General features: G+C 41.9%; 1 protein-coding gene and 1 long non-coding RNA gene across 2 annotated transcripts in view; one reads left to right on the top strand and one right to left on the bottom strand.

Annotated features, from left to right (window-relative positions):
• Positions 1-24,704, top strand: part of RPGRIP1L (RPGRIP1 like) — an 82,755-nt gene that overhangs the window by 9,403 nt on the left and 48,648 nt on the right. The window contains exons 5-10 of the mRNA XM_024551438.3: positions 1,528-1,621; positions 2,913-3,056; positions 13,856-13,961; positions 16,254-16,400; positions 17,919-17,992; positions 23,535-23,674. Coding sequence (XP_024407206.2) covers positions 1,528-1,621; positions 2,913-3,056; positions 13,856-13,961; positions 16,254-16,400; positions 17,919-17,992; positions 23,535-23,674 — 705 coding nt within the window. The remainder of the gene's footprint in view (positions 1-1,527; positions 1,622-2,912; positions 3,057-13,855; positions 13,962-16,253; positions 16,401-17,918; positions 17,993-23,534; positions 23,675-24,704) is intronic.
• Positions 18,412-23,528, bottom strand: LOC123478794 (uncharacterized). The gene is made up of 3 exons (XR_006654129.2): positions 23,420-23,528; positions 21,326-21,507; positions 18,412-18,543 (listed from the first exon to the last, which is right to left on the bottom strand). It is a non-coding gene; the product is annotated as an uncharacterized lncRNA (long non-coding RNA).

Raw genomic sequence — 24,704 nt, 5'->3', positions numbered from 1 at the left:
ATGGGAGTTTTTCCCTCTTTTAGGAGAAAAAAAAGGGGCCGCAGAGCAGCAGAGTCTTTAAAATATGACTATATAGCTTGCATTTCTCCTTGTGTTTACACTCAGTAACTCAGACCTTTTTCACTGTTTGGTGCAGAGTCCAAGACAGGAGCCACACAAAGCATTAAATCATGATGAATACTTTCTAACCACTCTCCTTCTGAGTAAACTGGAAGCATCATTACAAAGGCTGTCACCATAGTAATCCTACTAGACACTGAAAAACCACCTTTGAGGCTGGGATTAGGCCAGACTTGTCAGAAATAGTGCAGCCTGGGGTGGCGGGGTGAGAACCCCAGACCCTGTCTGACCACATCAGCCTTCCCCCCAAGCTGCTGTACAAATATTATGATTTTCTACTTATGCCTTGTTGGGATAAGGGACAAAAGTAGAGGCTCAAGGTGTGATGGTTGCAATGTAGAAACAGTTCTTGTGGTGAAGAACAAAGATTTTTATGGAGTGTATGTGTTTTCAAAGATAACCATTGACAACTCACAATGAGACCATAGTTTTAAGATATATTTTGAGTATCAATAGGTTTTTAAAATTCCACTGGTGATGTTCAGTTTTTCAGTGGTTTATGGAGGAAATGCTTCAGAATTAGCGTTACTGCCAAAGGACTGTAACTGGTGCATTGTAACCGAACTATTGTAACGTTCCAGACAGAGCCCTTTCCGTTCCTCGGTCTAGATGTTAGCAAAAGATGGGGAGCACTTTGAAAATAGCAAGTAACAGTGCCATTATTCTAATTAAAATTGCCATTCTTAAAAAGGAAACATTTCTAAGGACACAACTTTTCCTGTACCTTTATATCTGGGACTATGTGCCATTGAAAAGTAAATGGTCATAATTTACCTTAAACTCTGTAATTTACTTATTGTCGAAGTATAAACTAATTCATCTAATTAAAAACATGTCCCCTTTTTATCCGTGGGGCCAGGCTTATAAGATTGCGTGTCACTGCTTGGGTAAGAGCAGTCGCACTTTACGTGCAGCAGCAAAACGTTCTGCTTAAAGGGCCCTGTTGATGGTCTCTCCTCAAATTACCTTTGTTCATATGTGGATTTTATTACTGAGGTGGGATAAACCAAAGTACAGGTAACAGTTATCAAAAATACTTTAAAAAGTCAAGTTCTTGAAACTTTTTTTTCATACTCCAATTTATATCGTAAAGACCTGAATTGAAGACTTTGGTCTGTTCAGAAATTATGTCAGGAGGTTTAATTCTAAATTGAATCAGGTTATCTCTTGGTAACAGTTTCCATAGTGGAATCTGTTCAATGGGCTACACCTGCCGTTGTGTTTGATTTAATGCCGACAGGTGGCTGAGCTCTTACAGTCCCTTTGGCAAGGTGTTCCTAATGCTCTGTACCCCAGAGAACATATCTCTGAGCACCTGAGAAGTCTTAATACGTTACATATTGCCTTACGATGCCGAGTCCAGTGTCCTCTTTTCTAACTTCTGTAATCTCACCTGTTTACTTTCAGGTATCAGATTCCAAGATGTAGATGTAGATCAACCCGTGCTTACAAAATACGGCACCAGTTTACTGGGAGAAGCCAGAGGAGAAATAAGACATTTGTATGTATTTCTTTTTGTGGTCGTTTTAGAACTTTGTTTATTGATCATGTTTTGTTTTGTTTTGTTTTCTTTCCTCTCTTTTCTTTATTTTAAACACAATTGGTTGACATACAAGTAATTTGCTCCACCAAACTACAGCTATATCTGTGGGATAAGAACATATTATTAAATATGCTTCTATTAAAATGAGGAAAATGAACAATTTAACCAACTGCATCAATGGAAGTGTTTATAGAAAGGTCCTTTATTTTAATTTCCCCCTGCAAAGGAATAGTATAAAGTCATTCATTTAGAAAAGTATAAGCTTTAGAGGCAGCATTTTCATTCTCAGAAAAACTACAGGTAAGTTTTTTAAAATCCTGAATTAATTAGCCTTTTTGTGGTTAAAAATATTTGGAAGGAGTGGCTTAAAAGTTTGGAGTTATCAAACACATATGGATTTCAGACTTTGTTGCACTACGATTCTACAGCACTGCATTCTTCATCATACTGTGGCTTCAGAAGAGTTACCTCTGCCACGTTTAGCTTACTTTCCAGTTAATCAAAGCCTCATGGTTTCCGTGTCTGTGAGTCCCACGAATGAAGATAAGGTTCCGCCTCATCTACGGGCCTTCACCTGGAGCATCAGAAAGGACCAGTTCTAAATGAGGAATGAGTATCATACTTTAGGTAGTTGCTTAAGAGATGTAAGGGCTTAAATTTTTTTCTTTTGGATACTTTGAATACCAGATACAGTGATGATTATACTATGAGAGAAAGAATCCAAAAGACTACACCTAATCTTGTTGCCCTGTTTGTGAGCTGAAAAGCCAGGGTCACACACCCGTTCCCTGAGACTGCTGACACGGGGTGCTGCCAGGTGAGGTGGAGAGAAACATGTGCTAGCGCCCATTCAGTGGTGTTCTGGAGGTTTCCTGCCCTCTCTCTCTGCAGTGTTAATGTGGGTGGCGTAGGGACACCTGCATGTGAAAGAACAAAGGCACAGAAATTAGCTGCAGGTGGACAGATTGCGGAGCACATAGTAGGGAACAGTAAACGCTTAAGGAACTGGATCTAACCACCAATCCCTTGCCTAGGACATAATCTTATAGAAAAGACATCTCGGATTGTCCCTGCGTGCCTCCAGATCGTCACCTTCGAACTGCTGCTCTTTTCCTCTGTGCAGAGGCACTTAAGCTAAAATTTTGAACTTTTGCTTTCTCTTTATTTTGAAGAACTTTCTCTGTACTGATCTTAAATACTGCAGATACTTCTTCAAACAACACATTCATGTGAAGGTTCTTTATTTCAGAGAAGATGTTGTTCAGTCCCAGAGAGGCCAGATAGAAGAGTTAGAGCAGTTGGCTGAGATCCTGAAAACTCAGTTACGGAGAAAAGAAAATGAAATTGAGTTATCTCTTCTTCAGCTTCGAGAACAGCAGGCTACAGATCAAAGGTATGTTAAAAAAGAAATCTCACTTTGATAAGGTCAAAATTCGTTTGAAATACTTTATCATGTGTCACAGAAGGATAAGTCTAGTCTACTTAAAAACCATGTTTTTGCTTCTCATTCTCCGTGTGAGCCTGCTCCAGACCCACTAACTGCCACCAGCGCTAGTCTGAGGGCAGTCCCGCTACGGCTCCCCCGCCTCTGGTGGACCCCGCTCCTTTGCCCATTTACCACAACTGTAGGGGGCTCTCACACCATTTGATTGCTCTGGCCCAGAGAGCTCTGTGCAACAGCACAAGAGGTGAACCCGTCCAGCCTCAAGGGTTTCCAGCCTTAAAAGGTAGTAAATTCCTTCCAATGGTACCAGTTGTTTTTTATCCCCCAAAGGTGTTGCCTCTCCTACTATTCAGAGTTTGCATCAAATTCTGTTGATGGTCAGGGATGACGGGGGCCCCTCAGTGGTCTCCTTGCGGCCTCTCCATTTTTGACGGGTTGTAACACACAGCACTTTCTGTCCCGTCCCCCTTTGGTTTGTTGCTGTTCCTAACAGCCGTTCTCTCGTTTGTGCTTCGCATTGTGTTTCCAAGAAGACTTTGTGTACTCTTCCTTGACATTTTCTCCCCTTTATGGCTTTTCTCTCTCTCTTACTTTTCTTTTTTCTTTATGTTTGTTTGTTTTTCTTGACCAAATGTGCCCAAAAGTAAAGAGAATAGTATGTTGACCCCCGTGGTCCCATCACTCAGGTTCAACAGTTACCAGCGTGTTACCAATCTGCTTTCATCTGTCCCCTCCCCTCTGTTTCCTTCAGTGAATCAGCCCTAGCCAGGTGCCGTGTCCTCTCACCTGTAAACACTTCCGTGCGCAACTGTCCGATAAGGAATTCTCTTTTCATACGACCACTGTGCCATTGTCACACCTATCAAAAACAGCAGTTCCTTGAGCTTAGCCAACAGCCGGTTTACAGTCGAACTTCTCTGAAGGTATCTTTCTGCTGTTGGAATTGGAGCCCATACGAGGCCTACACGTTGCACTGGTTATACCTATTTTATTTCTCTCTTAGTTTTTTTTTAAACCAGACCTAGACCCCTCTGTCTTCCCCCTTTCCAGTTGATGTGATGGTGTGCTCACGTGGCCAGGATCTTAGAGGAACCAGGCATGGTTTTCTAGTTTTGCATTTCAGGTTCAGAGTTTCATTCTCCTTTCACACACCAGCCCTGTGTAGTAATACTGGAAGCAGCTGAGAAATGATGCAGAATGTGAGACTTGTTTTTAAAAAATAAAGTAGGGTTAAAAATATGTGCAAAACTGTATTTCAGAGTTTTAAGAGATTAGCACTGTCTAATTTCTGTTTCTGAAAAGTTATGTGTAAATTTAAATTACATGATGAAATTCTATATATTAGGGACATTTATATATGCTTATAAGTGCATGGGGAAAAATGAATATTTTTTGAGAATTCTGTATATATTAGGGGATGTAATTTGAACCTTGGCTTCGAACCAGCTTGAATACCAAGAAGTTATCGGTGCTCCCCTAAGAAGAGCTGGTTCAGACTTAGCCCTCTTGGAGAATCGGTCAGTGTTGCCTTGCGAGGGACGACGCTGAAGGACTGGACCCCAACACCGGATGCGGTGATCTCAGTACATTGCCCGCAGCCGTAGCTAAGATGTCATCTGAATATAAAAATTCTGCACTGAGGCCAAGTCCAAGCTTGGGGCCCATTCCTATCAGCCTCTCTTTCCCTGTTGTATTTCTTAAGTTCCCCAAGCGTGGCATGGACAGTGTGCTTGCTGTTCCCCCTTCCAGAGGGAAATGGTTGTCTAGGAACTGGCGTGGTCAGGGGGAACGGAAAGGAGCTCCCAAGGCCCTTCAGTCGTGGGACTGGACCCGCACAGGAGACAGACTAACGCACAGGTCTCCGTTTTCTGCATGGAATGTGCTCAGCGAGAGGCGCCAGCATATACACATAGAAGAGTTCACCTTAAAAACCGAGCTACTGCCCTCCTTGGTGGTCTCTCTTATTCACGCCATGGCAGCCTTTTTTTTTTTTTTTTTTTTTTGTCACATCAAAAACTAGAAGACAAAATAAGAATCACAGGTAAAGGCACTATTGTTTGTTGAGGCCAAAGAAATAAACCAATTTGTACCCTACCTCACTGATTTTATAAAATCGAAAATTACATGTTATTTCCTTAGAAGGAAGGGTACCTGTAGTGAATGGCATATTGTTTCTTGAAATACAGTTGTTGAAAACTGAAGAAATGACTTCAAATCAGAGGCTTCAAGTCTATTTTTTCTTATATGTTTACACATATCTCAAAGTTTTATGTATAACAGCAGATTTGTTTTTTCTTTGGAGACTAATGGAAAACTGTTGAAAAAAATGTTGGGGAGAATATAAAACTTGGTGTAATTTACTGTAGAGAAAAATTACAAAATGGAAAACATATTTGAACTTGTCTTTCACGGATACATGATTTCAGATTTGAAATCCTAGAAGTCTGATCTGAATGTTGGGCTCCTTGTTCTCCAACAGGAACCCAGCATAGCTGTAATCTTCAGAGTGCGGTGCTGGGTATTTATGGCAAAGAGCCTTTTCACAGAATATTACAGCAGCTCTTCATAGTGTGTGTTTAATAGACCGGTTTGGTTTGGCATCAGCTTGACGTAAACTTTTGGTTATCCAAAGCCCTTAATTGCTTTGAAGTAAAAGCCCAGTGCTGCTCCTTTTTATTAAAATCGTGTTTTTTCTTGTTATTGTGGTCTATTTTGGAAGACTGAGCTGTGATTTTTGCATATGTTCTACATAATGCCTCATTAGCAAAAAATCTTGTATCATTTACAAGTAGCCTGAATGTCTGTGTTGTTTTGAACAAAAGTCCACATTAAAATTTAAACAATATAAAAATGCACATTTTCTGCTTATTAAAAAGGCCGTCTTAAATTAAATGCACAGCAGTAACCAGTGAACACATGTACATGAACATTAAAATCAGAATGATTTTACCTTTTATTGACTTTTTCAACTCCAAAAATATTTATACTCTTACCAAATGTGTAACTAGTTTGTACTGTGTTTCTTTTTTAAGTACATGTTGGGGTGTTTATCTTCTTAATTAAAAATCATGTAACTGCCATAACGTCCCAGTGGAGGAAATTTAACCCATAAATGTTTCAAACATTTAACTTACCCCTTCCCCTTCGGTTAAGAGAAAACTACCAAATCCTGAAACAGGCCTTTTGCGGCCCTGCCACGTAGGATGGAGCTCGGCTCCAGGGCTCCAGTTTCCCCTCTGTGCACAGGCACAGGATTACTTCCCGGCACTCCTACGTTCTTCGCCAGCTTTTCATTCTGAAAAATTGCAAACCTGCAGAAAAGTTGTGTGCCCAGCAGTGAGAACACTCACGTGCCTTTCGCCCCTTTGCGTATCTGTGAATGAAACAGCCCTTCTCCCTTCCTCTCCTTCTCTCCCCACCCCCACCCTCTCAGGTCTGAGAGTTGAGTGCCCGGGTCACTCTGCGCTCTGCACTTCTGAGCATCTCCTAGGAGCAAGGACATCCTCCTCCATTACTACAGTGCAGCTGTCACGTTCAGGGCATTTCACCAGGAGTGATGGAGTGACATCATCTAACACACAGTCCATAGTCACACTTGCCAATTGTCCCAATAATGCCCTTTAGAGCGATTTTGTTTAAATAGCTGTTCCTGTTTTATTTTGATCTAATGTCCAGTCAAGGCTCATGGATTGTGTTTTAATTTGTGTCACGTCTTCCAGGTTCCCTTTATTCTAGAGCGGTTCCCCAGTCTTTTGCAGCCCATTGATAGCTGTTTGCAGAATGTTCCTCAATTTGGATTTGTCTGATTGCCCCGCCCCCTAATTTAGAGGGCACATCTGGTTCTCGGATGGAAAGGTAACTGGGGCCAGGGATAACCTTGCAAACATTACTATTACACAGGGAGGTGATCTGTCATTTTTTTACAAATATATTCAACGAGCTCTTACTGTTGTTTTGAATACCTTGATTTGTCCAATGAAAACTATCATTCACATTTCATTTTTTATCCCTGTGCTTTTTATTATCAATATTATGTCAGATCTTTTTTGCAATAGCAGCTTGACATATTTTATCAGCACTTTATACAAACCACAGAAATTGTCACAGTTAGTAGGGACGCACCTATTAGCACATACATATGTGAGAGTGGAGGGAAAGCCCAAACCTAGGAACCTCTCAGAGGAAGGAAGCACCTCAGAGGAGTGGGAAGAATTTCTCTCTCAGAACCAGACTTGAGTGTTGGCTCCCTCACTGGAGGAGTCTGGCCAAGCTCACGCTTTTCTTAGCCTCAGGTGGCCCCTCAACTATATGACATGAAGATGGGAATGGGTAGGTGGTTTCCTACCTTTCAAACAACAGCCACTTGTGTTCCTAGGGACCTTGTGTTTCTGACATATTTTTTTCCTACTAAATAAGTGGTATTAATTTAATTAATTCTTTTTAAGACTATGTCATACCAACTATTGCTTCTGATAATTGTGAAATAACCTATGTTATTACTGAGCAGGTATAATTCCATCAAGAGACAAAAACAATACTTTAGTTCACATTTGCCATGAATTGCCAATAAATCTACATTTCCCATTGGAATTTTTTAATATATCGAACATAATTCTCAGATTCCTGTTACTAGTTGTAATCCATGAAACTTGAGCCTCAAAATGGCCCGCTGTACAAGAGGAGTCGGGGCGTGCCTCCTTGCTGTCCCCACCTGGCCCTGGGGAGGGCGCCCTCCACTGTCAGGGGAGTGTGGGAGCTCCGCCCCACTGCCCCCTGTGTGTTTTGCGGGTGTTGAGAGGGAGAAAATACCAAGTTCTGATCTATATTTTGACCCAACACCACAAGAAAGATATCACCCAGAGGCAAATAAGTACATACAGACAAATGTTTTCCTCTGTGCAGTCTTAGGCCAGGGAGCATTATGTTCGCCTATGAACTCACAGCGGTTTTGAGCGGCAATGTTACCTTTCAAATAGACTTTCAACAGCTCTTTTAGTGAGACTTACTCCGTTTAATTTACCAGCAACCTTCTGTGACCGTCTTCGGAAGGGGTACCTCCTAGCGATTGTTATCTGTGTATCCCTAACAAAATCGCGGAATGACCCACGTTTCTTTCAACAATACACCTACAGAATGTTTCTACTGTTTTAAAAAAATGTACAGTGTTTAATCCTAAGGTCGTTTTCAACTTTATCCCCCAAATTTAGTCAGCCTGAAACTATTACTCAAAAAGAGCCTCTCTATCTCATAAATGTCTTACCTAACTACTTTCCAGAGTCTCCTAGCCTAGCTTCTGTACTCTAAAGCCTTCTCTTCTAACTGGCATTAAGTACTATATTATAATATTTTACCTCAAAAAGAAAAGAGGGACTTCCGGTCAAGATGGAGGCACAGGTGAACACACTGTGCCTCCTCGCACAACCAAAAGCAGGACAACAACAAATTTAACAACAAAAAACAACCAGAACTGCCAGAAAATTGAACTGTATGGAAGTCTGACAACCATGGAGTTAAAGAAGAAACATTCACCCAGACTGGTAGGAGGGGAGGAGAGGACTCACGGCAAGGTGGCGGCTGGAAGACCAGGCAGGCGAGGCAGCAGCTGGTGGAGCAGGCGGTCCCACATCCGCACACAGATAAACCGGGAGGAACAACTGGGGAGCAAGACAGACATCTCAACCCAGGGTTCCAGCCCTGGAAATAAAGGCTCGAACCTCTGACTGCAAACACCTGTGGGGGTTGCAGCAGCAGTGGGAGAAACTCCCAGCCTCACAGCTCATTGGAGAGACCCACAGGGGCTTAGAATGTACACAAACCCACCCACCTGGGAATCAGCACCAGAAGGGCCCAATTTGCTTGTGGGGGAAGTGACTGAAAGCCAGCTGGGAGCCCAGCAAGCAGCATTGTTTCCTCTTGGACCCTCTCGCACATACAGGGTTACAACGCAGCCATATGGCTTGCCCCACCCTGATGAATATCTAAGGCTCTGCCCCTTACAACATGACAGGTGTGCTAAGACAAAAAAAACGTGGCGCAAATGAAAGAACAGATCAAAGCTCCAGAAAGAATACAACTAAGTGACGAAGAGATAGCCAACCTATCAGATGCAGAGTTCAAAACACTGGTAATCAGGGAGCTCACAGAATTGGTTGAGTATGGTCACAAAATAGGAAGAAGTGAAGACTATGCAAAGTGAAATAAGGGAAAATGTACAGGGAACCAACAGTGACAGAAAGGAAACTGGGACTCAAATCAACAGTGTGGACCAGAAGGAAGAAATAAACATTCAACCAGAACAGAATGAAGAAACAAGAATTCAAAAAAATGAGGAGAGGCTTAGGAACCTCTGGGACAACTTTAAAAGCTCCAACATCCAAATCATAGGGGTGCCAGAAGGAGAAAAGGAAGAGCAACAGATTGAAAACTTATTTGAACAAATAATGAAGGAGAACTTCCCCAAACTGGCTAAGGAAATAGACTTCCAGGAAGTCCAGGAAGCTCAGAGAGTCCCTAAGAAGTTAGACCCAAGAAGGAACACACCGATGTACATCATAATTATATTACCCAAGATTAAAGAGAAGGAGTTACCTACAAAGGAGTGCCCATAAGACTGTCAGCTGATTTCTCAAAAGAAACCTTATAGGCAAGAAGGGGCTGGAAAGAAGTATTCCAAGTCATGAAAAGCAAGGACCTACATCCAAGATTACTCTATGCAGCAAAGCTTTCACTTAGAATGGAAGGGCAGATAAAGTGCTTCCCAGATAAGGTCAAGTTAAAGGAGTTCATCATCACTAAGCCCTTATTATATGAAATGTTAAAGGGACTTATCTAAGAAAAAGAAGATCAAAAGTATGAATAGTAAAATGACAACAAACACAATGATCAACAACCGAACCAAGAAAAACCCAAAACCAAAAACAAACTAAGCAAACAACTAGAACGGGAACAGAATCACAGAAATGGAGCTCACATGGAGGGTTATCAGCAGGGAGGGAGAGGGGGAGGGGGAGAATGGGGGGAAAGGTACAGGGAATAAGTAGCATAAATGGTAGGTACAAAACAGACCGGGAGGGTAAGAATAGTACAGGAAATATAGACGCCAAAGAACTTGTATGTACAACCCATGGACATGAACTACATGGGAGGTGGGGGGGAATGCCGGTGAGGGGGTGCAGGGAGGAGGGGAATAAAGGGAAAATGGGACCACCATAATGGCATAATCGATAAAATATTTTTAAAAATCAAGAGGATCTTTTAGCATTCATCATCCTTACTGTAGCAAAGAATGAAAGGTCTTTGGGGGTTGGCGGGGTGGTGTGGAGGGAGTTGTGTGCCTGGGAAATGAAATATAAGAAACTCACCAAAGCAAAGACTGTTTTTGTCCTTAGGATTTCATAGTAGACCGCACATCACCTTGTGTGTCTGAGAGTCTCCCTTCCCCAGCGAACTGAGGGCGGGGCATTCCTGGATCTGTCATGGCACCGGCAGCAAAGCTGGAGGCAAGTGTTTTCAGGGCTCCCACGAGGAATCCCTCCTTCAGAGCTTACTGCTTGACTGTTTCAAATTACGAGAGAAATTTGGCACATAGGTTGTTGAGCTGTGTTACTTTTTCAACATAAAATCTAATTTATTTCAGTTTGTTTTTAATCTTGAGATGGGCCAACAAGTCTTTTCAGTTTTAGAAGATTTTATCATAATTCTAAATAATATGTTAAAAAGGAAGAAATGAAACTATTTTCCAGCTTAATGTTCATATTTTTTTCAAAACCCTTGTTGAGAAATTTAGTTTTACAAAGAATTTAATTGATATGCCTGATACCTGTTTGCAGATCAGTTCACCATGTGCAATGCACCGTGTGTGAATTGGTACATGGCTGTCAGAGTTCATCTGAATGATTTTACTATGCATTGTTCTTTCTCTTTTTAAAGATTTTATTTCTTTATTAGAGAGAGGGGAAGGAAGGGAGAAAGAGAGGGAGAGGAACATCGATGTGCGGGAGAAACATCGATCAGTTGCCTTCCCTACACACCCCGACCAGTGACCCTTCCGTCTGCAGAGCGAACCCCGGCCCGCTGAGCCACAGCAGTCAGGGCTGGTAGAACGTCATCGCCCCGAGCATTTGATGTTCCCGTCACAGTGTGTGGAGCGGGGCAGGACAGTGCAATGCGGAGGTCACTTAAACCACCGCCGTTCAACTAGCCTGTCTCCCTTCTTCAGAGGAGAGCAGCCCGAGGCCTTCCTCCACGGGCACAGAGGTCCAGCACAGAGCCACCTGGCAGCTGGGGACTCCCGCTCCCTCTCACCCGCAGCACCCTTCTCACGTCCCTTGTCAGCTTTGTGTGACCTGCCCTTTCGTCTCGTCTCTCTCACTTCCACCCCCATTTTTTTTTTCTGCATCTTGTCTCTGTGAAAGTGTTCAGCTGGTGATCAGGTTGGAGACGCTTCTTACTGGAGGCCTTCCTCAAGCCAGCCCACAGCCATCACACGGTCGCTTTCACCTCTGCTGTCCCCTGGGCCACTGGCCCCGCACCGTCAGGTAGACGGGGCGGCAGCCTTGTCGGTGCCAGCCCTCGCCAACGTCCGGTCGCAGTGACGGCTGTTGTGTCCACAGCCCCCCCCCACCCCCCCCCACCCCCCCCGGCTGACCCTCCGAACAACAATTAAAGGCCTGCAGGCGCTTCCTGTTGTCCCGGGATGGGTGTCCTCCTCTTCAGTGACCTGACTTTTTAAAGCCCCGCATGGGCGTTGCTGATTTCTAAATCCTACTTATGTTGTAATTTGTGCCCACTTTGGGGCATTGTTAGTACAAAATACCACGTCACTTTTCTGGGCAATACTTCAAAAAGTCTAAACCCCAAGCAGTTTAGGAAAATATTGAAGAAAATGTCCACCAGTTAAGCCACTGAAAGTTTTTGAGATACTTATTGGCCTTTGCCATTTAAAGAAAATTCAAAATTAGAATCTGTCGTTTCTGGGACGCTATGTGGCCTAGTGGGTAATTGGGGCTTAGTTCTTAGTAATATCATTAAACAATAGTTGTTGTTTAAATTTACTTGGCATACATGGTGTGGGGCAAAAGTAGATGTTCAGCTGTGACTACATGAAACACAGTTTACCTTGTGTTATTGTTTATTACTGTATTATTTTCTACACAAACAACAATAAACTTACTTGTTCCCCACTCTCTATATATTCTTGAAAATATTTAACATACTCAAAAATAAGAAAATTTAAATATCAGGAACAACTGAAAATATAAGAAAAGGTTTGAAATTATTTGAACACCGTTCTGTCCTTCCAGGTCAGTAAATGTCACTCACTGTTGCGTGGTCAAACCAAGTAATTTTGGGGAAAACAGATAAATCTTATTGTGACTTTTAAATATGAAAAAAATGAATATTTTCCTTAGACCTATAAAATATATTTTTTCTTCATATTATACTTTTTTAGTAAAGGTAGTAGTAGTATCTTTTGTGAGTGAAGATAATGGTGCTGTCTTATGAGTAAAGCTAATACGGAGGGGAATAATCGCGAGTGTGCTGTTGAGTGTGCGTTCAGAACTACTAGATAACATGTTTTAGACACATAATTATTTTAACATTGTGTCAAGACTGTACCCTGGGCAAGATCCAGGTTCTTGGACTTGTTTATCTTCTGTGTGAGGACAACTAACTGTCCAATGCCAAAATACAATGAACTTTCAAATATCAAAGAGGAAAATTAAGTATTTCAAGTCCTCAGCTGGTTTACAGATGTGTGAGCTTTGTAGTCCATTTTCTGGTTCCAGTAGGGCAGTGTGACAATTTTTCCAATATGTGCACACTAGATAGGTTTGGGAAGCAAAATTACTTTAAATACAGAGAAAGTTTTCTGAACATAAAATGTGTATGTTTGTTTTCCTTAAAATATAAAGCCTAAAACTGAGCTTCACGTTTTCAAAGATACTTTTGAATGTAAAATGTATTAAATTAAGGAACTCGATTTCTCTGTCAGGAAAATAAATGCCTTTTGAAAACAGGTATTCATTTAGATCTGTGATTAACCTTTAATAAGATCTTCCTGTTAAATTCTACATTTGCTTTAATCTCGGTAGGAAAAATACAAACTAGCATTGTAGCATATAGAGTTTCTGTCTACCCTGTGGACGGTAAATGATCTCTCACAGCTAACGGCACATCTGCAACATATTTAAATGCCAGCTTTGGGCATTATTAGTATAAAATGCTAAGTCACTTTTTTTAGAAATTTTTTGAAAAGTTCAAACTCCAGGAGGAAACACCAATAAATGGTAATCTTATGATACCATTTGTTTCGAGGGAGTGGTGGGAAGACGAGTGGCCGGATCGCATGTTCTCCTCGGAGGGAAAGGCAGTATGGTAACCTGAAGTTTGGGGGTGGAGCCGTCTCTGTGATCGAGACTGATGTCCCCTGCGCCGTCTTCAGGACACTGTAAAGGGACACCGAACCCATATTATCAGTCCCTGTACGGGTGACACAAGTCATCACGTTTGGGGCTTCCTTCAGTCCTGAGAGTCTTTGGGTTTATAAAGTTCAAAATGGTTATTCGTTGCTTTTAAATAACCTAATCCTAAGTGTATGATAAACTGAAAATCTTGGTAACTGATCTGCCAGTGCCTACATTTTCTCCAGGTAACATTCCATGAAAAATCGTGACTCCATGACAGATTCTTCTACCTTTGCCTTGTATTTCTCACTGTCTCTCTTTTTCTTAAACACGCCATTGAAGGTCAAACATTCGGGACAATGTAGAAATGATTAAGCTTCATAAGCAACTAGTGGAGAAAAGCAATGCTCTTTCAGTAATGGAAGGAAAATTTATTCAACTTCAAGAGGTACTGTGATAATTTATTTTCCTCTGGTGATACATACATACAAATGTCCAAAATAGTGTTCAAGTTGTATGTTTTTAAGTATGATGGTCATAAAACTAAAATAATTTTTAAAGATTCCTATTTTTATGCCCAATTTTGTATAATTTCACTTTATATATTATTTGTTATTTATAACTTCACACTTAAAGAAATGACCAAAAACACATTTATCGTCGATCACCCCCTGTTAAGAACATCTATTTTTAGCCCCATGGGTGCAGAGCACTGGCCGTTTCGAGGCGTTTGCACACATCTTCAGCCTAAGCATTTTCGGAATGTCCGAGACAGACTAAAGTTATGAATAGGCCAGTGATCAGGTTTTGTTAAGTCTTCCTTAGATGTGGTGTTTTGCTTTGTTTTGTCACTAAAATATCTGGGTATCCGTCACGCCAACCCTCCATGCATTCATTTTCCATCTGGACCACTCCAGTGGCCAGCGCTCGGAGCTCACCACCCCCGTTACTGTGCGCACAGGGCTGTGGCCGCTCAGGGACAGCCATCAGAGGGCTTCCTGGGCGCTGCATTAACACAGGTTCCGGAACTAACCCAAAACATTCAGTGGTCCCCCATTATCTGCAGTCTCGTTTTCCATGGTTTCAGTTATCCACGGTGAACCACAGTCCTGAAATACTAAATGGAAAATTCTAGAAATAAACAAATTGTAAGTTTTAAAGTGCATTCCATTCTGAGTAGCATGATGAAACTTTGGGCCACCCACCTCTGTCCCGCCCACCTGGGGTGGGAGTCATCCCTTTGTCCAGCATATCCACACCACATGTGCCACCTGCACTCAGTCACTTAGGAGCCGTCTCGGCTACCAGAGAGGAAGACAGAGACCATATTCACACAACTTTTATTGTAGTATATTGTTATAATTGTTCTATTGTGTTACTTGTTACTGTTGATAATATTTAACTGTGCCCGATTTACAATTTACAGTTTATCATAGGTATGTATCCACAGGAAAAAGAACGTAGTATATCTCGGGTTTGGCACTCTGTGCTTTCAGCACGCGCTGGCGGTATTGGAACGTGTCCCCCATGGTCAAGGGGAGACACTGTGCTTTCTCTGAAGTTCTGAGGCAAGGAAAGCAGTAAATCGATGTGAAGCATAGGGTCACCTGAAGCCTAAATTCACTGTTAAATCATATCCCTACCTCTTCTATGAGTAAGAGAGTTTATGAAAGCAAGGAGACTCATTGGAGCGGGAATGACAGCATGCTATCTCCACATTGGAAGAAGAGGGGGGTTAAAAACACATGTTGTTGAAAACCGCTTCTACAATGAGGAATTAAGGAAGAAATTAAAAAGCGATTTATTCTTTTACCACTGACTGTTTTGGTCACCATTTCAGTGGTATCAGGAATTGGTTGAAATACCAGCACTCAGAAGTGTCTGCTAGGGCACAGGTTTGGGATTGGCTTGGGGAGAGAATCGAGGGGTCCCGACCAGCAGCCTCAATGAGGTGGGAAGGCCAGAGAAAGCTGTTAAAGGTAGCGTTTTAGAATAACACTAAGATTAACAAAAACTGGACTGAGTAGCTCAGTAGCCACGTTTCTTTTAAATGACTGAAGCACCGCAGTAGGACGTAGGTGATTTTCATTAGCCGGCGAAGCATGCACGTCATGGTCCTAGGGCTCTGAAAAGACTTTAACATAAGCACCTTTGTTATTTATAAAAGATGTGGCATTTAAGTATCTAAAATTGAATTTAGAACATTCATAAATAGACACTCTAACAACTGAGAAGACTTCAGTAACTGTTTTACTGAATTGAAAATTTTAACTTAATTGAAATGAGAAGCTGACTTCCCAAGGCTGTCGGTCTGTTGGGGCAGCACGTGGTTTCTGTCTGACCACCTGCGGTTGGCATTGACCTCTGCCCCCGAGAGCAGCCTTGTTGGACACAGATCCAACCACTGCAGTCCCAGCGAAAGGAAGAAAATTGATTGTTAGAGCTAATTTACTCACTGGTCACTGTCAACAGGTGAAACACTAGGCAGAAATTTTTAAAAGGGCCAGAACAGTTTGCGTCATTCAACTCTGCCTGAATTCAGGTTAGCCCCGAATTTCCTCCCTAATGATGCACCTCAGTCGGGAGGGTCTCTCACGGACCAGTGCCGCAGATGTGTGTGAGGGTTACAGCAAACTGTGTAGCGTGAACTTCAGGGCCAAATTTATTTATGGAATTGTAATCATTTATTCAGATCAGAACCCAAACATCATTTTGAAAAGATTTTCCTTTTGGTTTTTAGAAGCAAAAAACTCTCAGGATCAGCCATGATGCCTTGATGGCGAACGGAGATGAGCTAAACAAGCAGCTGAAAGAGCAGCGCTTAAAATGCTGCCGTCTTGAGAAACAGCTACACTCCATGACGTTTTCTGAGAAGAGGATAGAAGAGGTGAGCCTCCCACGCGTCCAGCGCCCATTGCATTACCACTTCCCTGTCACTGTTTTGAAGAAGTGAAGGGGAGACATTTCCAACACTATGCTTATTTAAAAGCCCCACACTGCACCCAGGGCACTTTTAGCCCAGCCAAGTGCAGTCAGCACATTATGCGGATGGCCAAGCAGTGCCCAGAACACCTGCAAGTGGCCCTGGCCCGTTCGCTCAATGTGTACAGGGTTGTCTGGATGCGCCAAGGTAGCGGGTTCAATTCCTGGTCAGGGCACACACAAGAGTCAGCCAATGAATGCATAAATAAGTGGAACAACAGATCAGTGTCTCTCTCTCTCTCTCTCTCTCTCTCTCTCTCTCTCTCTCTCTCTCTCTCAAATCAATAAACTTAAGAATTCATAAAATTAAAAAAATAAAAATAAATACTTGCAAATGTACTGAGAGCCATAGCCATTGTTTACATAAGAATTAAGGATCTTTGAGGAAAAAGAAAACATTTTGAAACAGATGCCACATGACTTGTGGAACTTAACTTTCTCAATTGTTACAGTTTATTAGTCATTTGCAATACCAAAACGAAGTTACAGGAATGTATTTGTTTCCAAGGAAAAGGATGTCGTATTTTGCAACATGAGCAATTTTGTGAAATTTTTTTTTCTGAGAAGCTGTTTGAAAACTCATCTCCCTATTATTTTTGCTGCGCGTGTCTCCCAGCTTGTGCAGCCTTTGTCTGTAGTCCGTTAAACTCGTTGTCAAAGAGAGTGAAGTGAAATAAGACGCCTACACTCTGTTCTCATCTTGGGAGAATCTTTTACTAGGTCTCATGCCAGCACCAAAAGAGAATTTTGAGAACGGAAATGAATTTTAAGAGCACTCTGATCCATGGGAAGAGGTTGTAACTACAAAATATGCCGATGAATAAAACTTAAATACAGAAAGCCACATTTTAGTCATAAAGACATTACCCCAAGTTAATTTCTAAAAATATTCTTTGGGATAAAACAAGGTATACAGTTTTATTTTTTCATTCCTATATTTAAAAGACGTGCTCTTTGTAAACTCCAGGTAATGTGAGAAATGATGTCTTCAGAGTAAATAGTGATCGACAGAATTTCTGTGACCCATGAATAAAAGTAAAGTTAGTCCTTTTCTTTTTAATGGGCCAATTGGAAATTAATGCAAAATGAATATAATGATGAAATTCACTGGGAGGAAGGAGAAAAATATTATGTTTCCCCAGACTTAACAGCAAGCTTTTAACACATTCTTTGTTGAGTTTTGGCACAGGTTGCTGTAAAGTAGTGCATACATTTCTACTAAATTAAAACATATATTAATTTCATGTTTACTTAACAACTGGGAAAAAATCAGTGCTAAATTAAATACAGACAATATAAGTGGACTAGTTAGCAGCTGCAATTGAGAGCGCAAGACCGAAACATGTTAGCCAGCCTCCTCTCGCGTGTTTTTAACCCCTGTGATTTTATGTGATAACCACCTAATGTGTAATTTTCATTTTAGCTGCAAGACAGAATTAACGATTTAGAAAAGGAACGGGAACTTTTAAAGGAAAACTATGATAAACTTTATAACAGGTAAGTCTGATTCTATGTGTTCTCATTCTCTTGTCTTGAGATCTTTTATATCAAAGCATTAGGTGTCAGAACATCTAATATTTATTAAAGAATAAGCTATAGATGATTGCAAGAAATATATGTTGTGACATATATGTTTACATATATTATAAAAGAAAATGAGTTTTTGGGTGCATTGGCAATAAGCTTTTAACCTGAGTGGTAATCTGTTACTGAGAAAGTCCTGTCACTGTTACTAGTAACAACTGTTGCTATTTATTGCACACAGACCAAACCTAGTAGGTACTGTACTAAATATTCTGCATACATTATTTAAATTCCTTAAACAGCCTGGAAGTATAGGCATTGTAAATGCCCATTTTGCAGACAATGAAGATGAAATAGAATTAAGTAGCTTGCCCACCTTCTTAAAGCTATGATGTAGGAGAGCTTGCATTTGAACCTGTCTAGGTCTCGCCAAGCCCTTGTTCTCTTCCGCTGGGCTGCCCAGCTGTAAGCTGAGCTTGACTCTAGTAGAGGCAAAGGTGTTAATTTCTTAGTGGCTCTGTCCCCTATAAAGAGAAACACAAGCATCTTTATCTCAAGATACATTTGAAGGAGCTGTTTCAGTTTTATTTTTTTATCTGTTTTATAATTATTTTAAAAATTAATCCCTTCTACTAATGTTAGAAACAGACTTCTGCTCCACAGCTAAGTTTAGTTCAGTGATACGGTTACCTGTGTGTGTGTTTCATACACGAGACTGATAAATGATAAATACACGTTTACATGAAAGTACATTTTGTATATACTGAAGGATGACTGTTAGAGCTGACAACATTTGCTTCCCTTGATACATCAGAAAGTAGTCATCTTATCTACAGTTACATCTTTAACTTTTTATCTGTACATTGTATGTTTTGTAAACCAAATTTATATTTTTTAATTAAACAAATCATACCTACAGAGTATAGTGATAGGCTGTTGTTCATTTTTACTTTGAAAATGAGTTAATGTTAGGCATTCCAGTGGCATGCACTGTCCATGCTGTTTACCGACCAGTGCTGATGATCTTTGCACAGCCGCTCACCATGTTGAGGGTTACAAGTGACAGGCTCAGACCGCAGTTCAGAGAGGATCTGGGGCTCTCCAGCAAGGAGCCCCTGGCCAGCTGCCTTTCTGCGGGATCTGACTGCAGCCCCCGTGAGCACCTTTGGCCTTGGTGCTTTGCTCTGGTCCCTCTCATCAGCCCTGATTAATTTTACCTGAAGCACTTATTGTACCTCTTGTTTTATCTTTCCATCTCTATAAAACAACACAGAGGTTTATGTTGATATGTACTGAGTATTTAGTATTGTCATTGTGTGCTTGAAAAATTCAAATTTCACTACACTGATTGCACAACCACCATATTACATCGTGGGGCAAATGTTACCCTCCTGTTTTATAAATGGGGGAACTGAGACTCAAGAACAGCGGGCCTGTATAGTCTTACGTACGGCGTTGCCGAGAGTCTGGTACACGACTTCCACCTAATTCTTCTGATTCTAAAACTTGATTTTTCCCCCTGTGCTTCATTATCTCTCTGACTGTAATTGGCCTGGAAAACTGCATTCAAAAGGGAAAACATTCATGGAATAACAGAACTGTCATACGTTCAGAAATTTTTATTGATTTTTATCTTCAACATCTTGTCACTTCAAATAATTTAACATAGTCTTACTACAAGAAAATAAGTGCGATTTGGCCATTACTTGTACATTTTCTACTTCCCCCCAATTAGGGGATTTACTGAACATACTCTTTTGGAATAAAACAATTGGCTGGCAATAATGCATAAATGGAATTTTTAGAAAGACATGTTTTTCTCATATTTACTTTATCACCATGAAACTTTATCTTCCCATATTAGATGATGATCTAGGAGTATAAATATAACTTTGAGTGTTTTTTTCTTTTATGCTTTATGCTCGAGCTACATTTTTTCTGTTACGTTCAGCAGACTTCATTACGCTGCTTACACTTGAATCTGTGTCAGGCAGATGGAAGTCAGAGTGTGTAATGAGTGTCAGAAAAAATCACGTCACGCACAAAACCCCCAAGCACACATAAGAGTAAATAGAACTATAAAATTCTCTGATGCATTTTTTGAATATATGTTTTCAGAAGTTGGAGAAACTACAAAACCCAACAAAAACTCAACAGACTACAGATACCAGCATCATTCCTAAGATTCTTTACAGCTCTCGTGGTGCGTGTCCCTGGTATTCATCATCGCCAGCAGCTAGCGCTCTCGCAAGCTGCATATGCGCTGTCGGGTTAGTCATAGTGACAGCATGTTGTTAGGAGGAGAGCATTTGTTTGTTATCCAAAACTGGCCGGTTTTCAGGAGAAAAATGTGATTTGCAGATTGCATTCTCATCTTCCTTTTTCAGATGAAATTTTGAATGTGTTTATTACTTGACATGTGACATATTAGAAATCATCTGGTAAGATAAAACCCTCATGCTAGTATTTGGTATGAGCCTTTTCTAATATGCTAAACGTTCTTGATACAATGCCAAGAAATAAGCGTAGCCTTAAGAAAAGCCAATTTAAAAATTCAGAATAAATTTTTTGCAATTAAATCTTTGTATTTGGTTAGAGAGAAGCTCCATACGATAAAGCAGTAAAAGCTGTATCCCATTTTTGAAGTCAGTATAGTTTTAGGGTGATGTAATTAATGAATGCAATGGTCCTTCAACTACCACGTACATGAATAACCTGGAAAACAGAAGATGCGGGTTTCACCACCCCTCTGACACCTCTTTACCTCCTGCTCTCCAACTCAGATTCAGCCACTTTGTGGTAGGATCCACAGAATCTGTTGAAGGTGATTCTAAGGTATTAACTCCCCAGAGACGCTACTCTAATGCCTGTTGTTAAAAGAAGAGTCTAGTTTTTGAAGATGGTATTGACCATTTTAAGGCTTGGGTGAATCGAGTTTTTACAACGCAACAGTCACCTGACCCCACAATTTATGGGAACAGCGCTCACCCCCGACTCTCTGAGCCCCACTGCTGTCACGTGAGCACCTGCGCCTGCCAGGGATCACGGAAGCTCAGGTGGCCGGTGCTTCCCAGACAGGACGCAGGGGCATCTGGGCCATCGTTGCTCCTTCAGCAAGTGAGAGAGCCTGGCGTAGATACGCATTTCATTCCCATTAGGCCCCAACTAAAGTGCCCGTGGGTTCTTCAGGGGTACCTTAGAGCTTACACTCCCTGTCTCACTAGGGTGCCCTTGACCACGGAGTAAGTGGGATTTCTCCTGTAAGAAAGAAGCCCCGAGGGTAGAGATGAATTCTTCAGCTCCCACCTCGGTGTCCTGTTGCTGACCGGGGCATGTGTTTACAGGACGCTGGCCCATGGCCGCAGTGGGCATGCCTGTGGGCACTGGCACCAGCGAGCCCGCCACTGCTCACGGAGACGTGGCCAGTCCTGCAGCACAGTGTGACCAGGAAACGCGCACAAAGACCGACAGTCGCCCCTCAGTTGTCACTGTAGGCAAAGCACAGAAACATTCTCATGAGTAAAAGCTTCTCGGAGCCTGCTCTCTTATGCAGATTTAATCATGTACACAGCCTTTACAAAGAAAATGGAGCCAGATGTGGCTCCCCATTTATAGTTACACAGATGGCTCCAAGCATAGAGGAATACAGTAAATTCAAAAGGAATTCCTCATGAAACTCCAGTGGAATGTAATCCTAAATCCAGGGGGAAGATAGCCATGCACTAAATTCAGACTGACTTATGCTGATTTACACTAGCATTTTGTGGGTTTGGAAAAACCAGGCTGCTAAATTGTTCTTAATTTAAACACATACAGCTTCTGATGTTTCTGCCAGATTAACTGTTGGTGATCTTTCTGCTGGTACTAATGCTATTGGAACACTACTGTTTCTAATTTCTGGCGTCTGATATAATGTATAGTTGTGCCTATTTCATCATGCTAATTTTTTTCCTGGGTAGTACATGTTTTTAATAATACGAGACACACACACACATAAACTCACATGCATATATATGTATGCGTTTGGTAGACATAATTTGACCAGACACAGAAATTATATCTGTTCTTTATTTGAAAATGTAAAGGAATGTTCTTTAGTATTTAAAGTACGTATTGTATTTAGATTGCATTTAAGTCTAGGTAATTGTACCTTTTTAAAAATTAATTTAAAATATTGGTATATCAGATCCATGCATTTTTTAAGGTTCCATATGTGGAAGGAGAACGTTGATAGATGAAACAGATGTCATATTGAGAAAAACTTCTAGAATTTCATTCATTGTTAAGGTCATGTTATTTTAAATGCAATAAAAACATTCAAAATGTAAAATGAAAGCACAATTTTTTTTTTCTTTTGAAAGCTATGCCTCCCAGAAAAGTATCCGTTTTGAGGGGGAAAAACCCCAAACCTTAAGACTAGCTGGGAGCAACATTAAGGGCAATTTTCAATAACAAGTTTCTTTTTCATTTACTTCATCATCAGTACAAAACCAGATTTCATACATTTTTGTTTCACTTACTGGGTTTCAAGTAAGTAGAAAGGTCAAAGCTGCTGATAATTATTCAGTCATATCAAGCTTCACAGATAATAGTTTTCTGCTGAAATACAGACCAAGATCCGTTTTTCCAAAACCTGGCGATCACCTGGGAGGTTTATAAAAACGGGAATTGCTGGGCCCCGGGATCTGCATTCTCAAATCTCCCCAGTGTTCTCGGTGCAGCTGGCCCAGCACCCGCATTTAGCAGAGGCCAGCATTTGGGCACCACTGGCCTAACGAATGGGGGGGGGGTATCTCCCGTATACTGTTTACTAGTTCTTTTTCAACTGGTCCTTCCAATCTTGGTCAGTAGTAGATTTCAACAAGAGTTTAAACTGCTACACTTTTTTTGAAGGCTAATTCTTACCAGGGTGTTCTCACTGGGTTTTCCTCCCGGTCACGTGTTGCCAGTCAAATCTGTGTTCTGGTGCTTTTTGTTTTTTTAGGACAAAAACTGCCTTACCGCTACTTCTTAATATCAGAATTGCCGCCTTGTCATTCAACATGCTATCGCTTTGAGGCCAGGCTTTTGTGACTATGTTATTGTCACGGACTCTGTAACCGCTTCAGAGTCCCAAGTTACAGACCAGGCCTCCTTCTCTGCAGGAAGGGGCTTGTGGGAGGGAGGGAAGGGTCCGCTGGCCACCGCTGAGGTTTGGAATCACGGATTCCGCTGGAGCACGCACAGTGTCTGAATTCCCCCGCCAGTCCCACAAACGCTGCACACTGCCAACTCCTCTGACTGCGGAGCTCTAAATTAAGGCCAGCTCCTCCGCTCATCCCACGAGCTCTTTCAAGTTCCCCAACCGCAGCCTGAGAAAGGCGCCTCGGTCTCAACAGCAGCAGACCAGCACATGTTTACCTAATTCCCGAGACATGATGACAGTGGTCTCCGCGCCACCAAACGCTTTTCTCTCTATTATTTTCGGTCCAAGCTGACTTCCAAGCTCTCCTTGCCTGTCACGTGTGTTTTGCAGTGCCTTCAGCCCCGCCCCTGAGGAGCAGTGGAAGTTAAAGGAACAGCAGCTGAAAGTGCAGATCGCTCAGCTCGAGACGGCCTTAAAGTCCGACCTAACAGACAAAACCGAAATCCTTGACAGATTAAAAACCGAAAGAGGTATCTGTGACACGACTGCTGACCTACCCATTTCAGACCTGTGCTCCACGCGTGGCTGCTCACGGCCTCGGTGGGCGCTCTGCCGGGCACCTGGTGTCCGCAGCTGTCCACGCGTAGGAGCAGTGGTGGTGAAAATGTTCTCTTCCTCATCCTCGCCTATGGGCCATAGGAATTGTTTTTTCTCAGGGTTCTTCAGGTTGTCTGTCATTTGTATCCTCTTCCTAAACCTTGAGCCTTTCTGCGACAGCCAGCGAGCATTTATTTGCCAGGCACTGTTCTAAGTCCGGGGGGTGCAGCAGTGAGTAAAACAAAGGCTTTGCCCGCGAGCAGCCCGAGTTCAGTAGGGGAAACGAGCAGCAATTACACGTCCGATGTCTGGCGGTGGCAAGCACATTGGGAATAAAACCAAAGCAGTGTCAGACGACAGCGTGGCAGCAGTTTTTGGTAGGGCCGACAGGGAAGGTCCCTCTGACAGAGAGAAATCTAATTCCTTGCCGTGACAGTGACCTTCTGTGCCAGGAAGCCTTGTCAAGCTGCCCCTGCTGTGAAAGTGCAAGTCATGTGGGAGGGGAGGTGGGCATAGAACCGGGTTACTGGAGGAGGAGGGCAGGTATGTTTTGTTTGCTTTGTATCGTTTTCTGTGTTGTGAACAAAAACAAGGACTGACAACGCCCCCACCTCCACAAAAAGAACAGATGTCCCTGCTGCATAGTAATCGTTCATGAGTTTCACGCTCCGAGTCACAGGTCTCACCCTTCCTGTCCCACCGAAGTAAAGTAATTACAATTGCGGTAGGTGTTTGGTCTACTGTATTCCACACACACATTCCACACCAAACCACAACAGGGGAATTGAACTATTTGCTTCAAATGTTGTATCTGTGGCTCATCCACTAGATAAACCAAGTGATGTGATAATAAGGTCGCTTCTTTGGAACATTTGCAGTTTTGTTTTAGGAGAACATTGAAAAGTTTAATGCAGGCTCAGTAAAAAAAAGAAAAGAACCTATCTTGTCAGTATTCTATGTATT

The sequence above is a fragment of the Desmodus rotundus genome, chromosome 12, assembly GCF_022682495.2.
Source record: "Desmodus rotundus isolate HL8 chromosome 12, HLdesRot8A.1, whole genome shotgun sequence".
In the NCBI taxonomy this organism is placed as follows: Eukaryota; Metazoa; Chordata; class Mammalia; order Chiroptera; family Phyllostomidae; genus Desmodus; species Desmodus rotundus.
The sequence above is the reverse complement of the archived record's forward strand: the minus strand, read 5'-3'. Positions and strand labels throughout refer to the sequence as shown.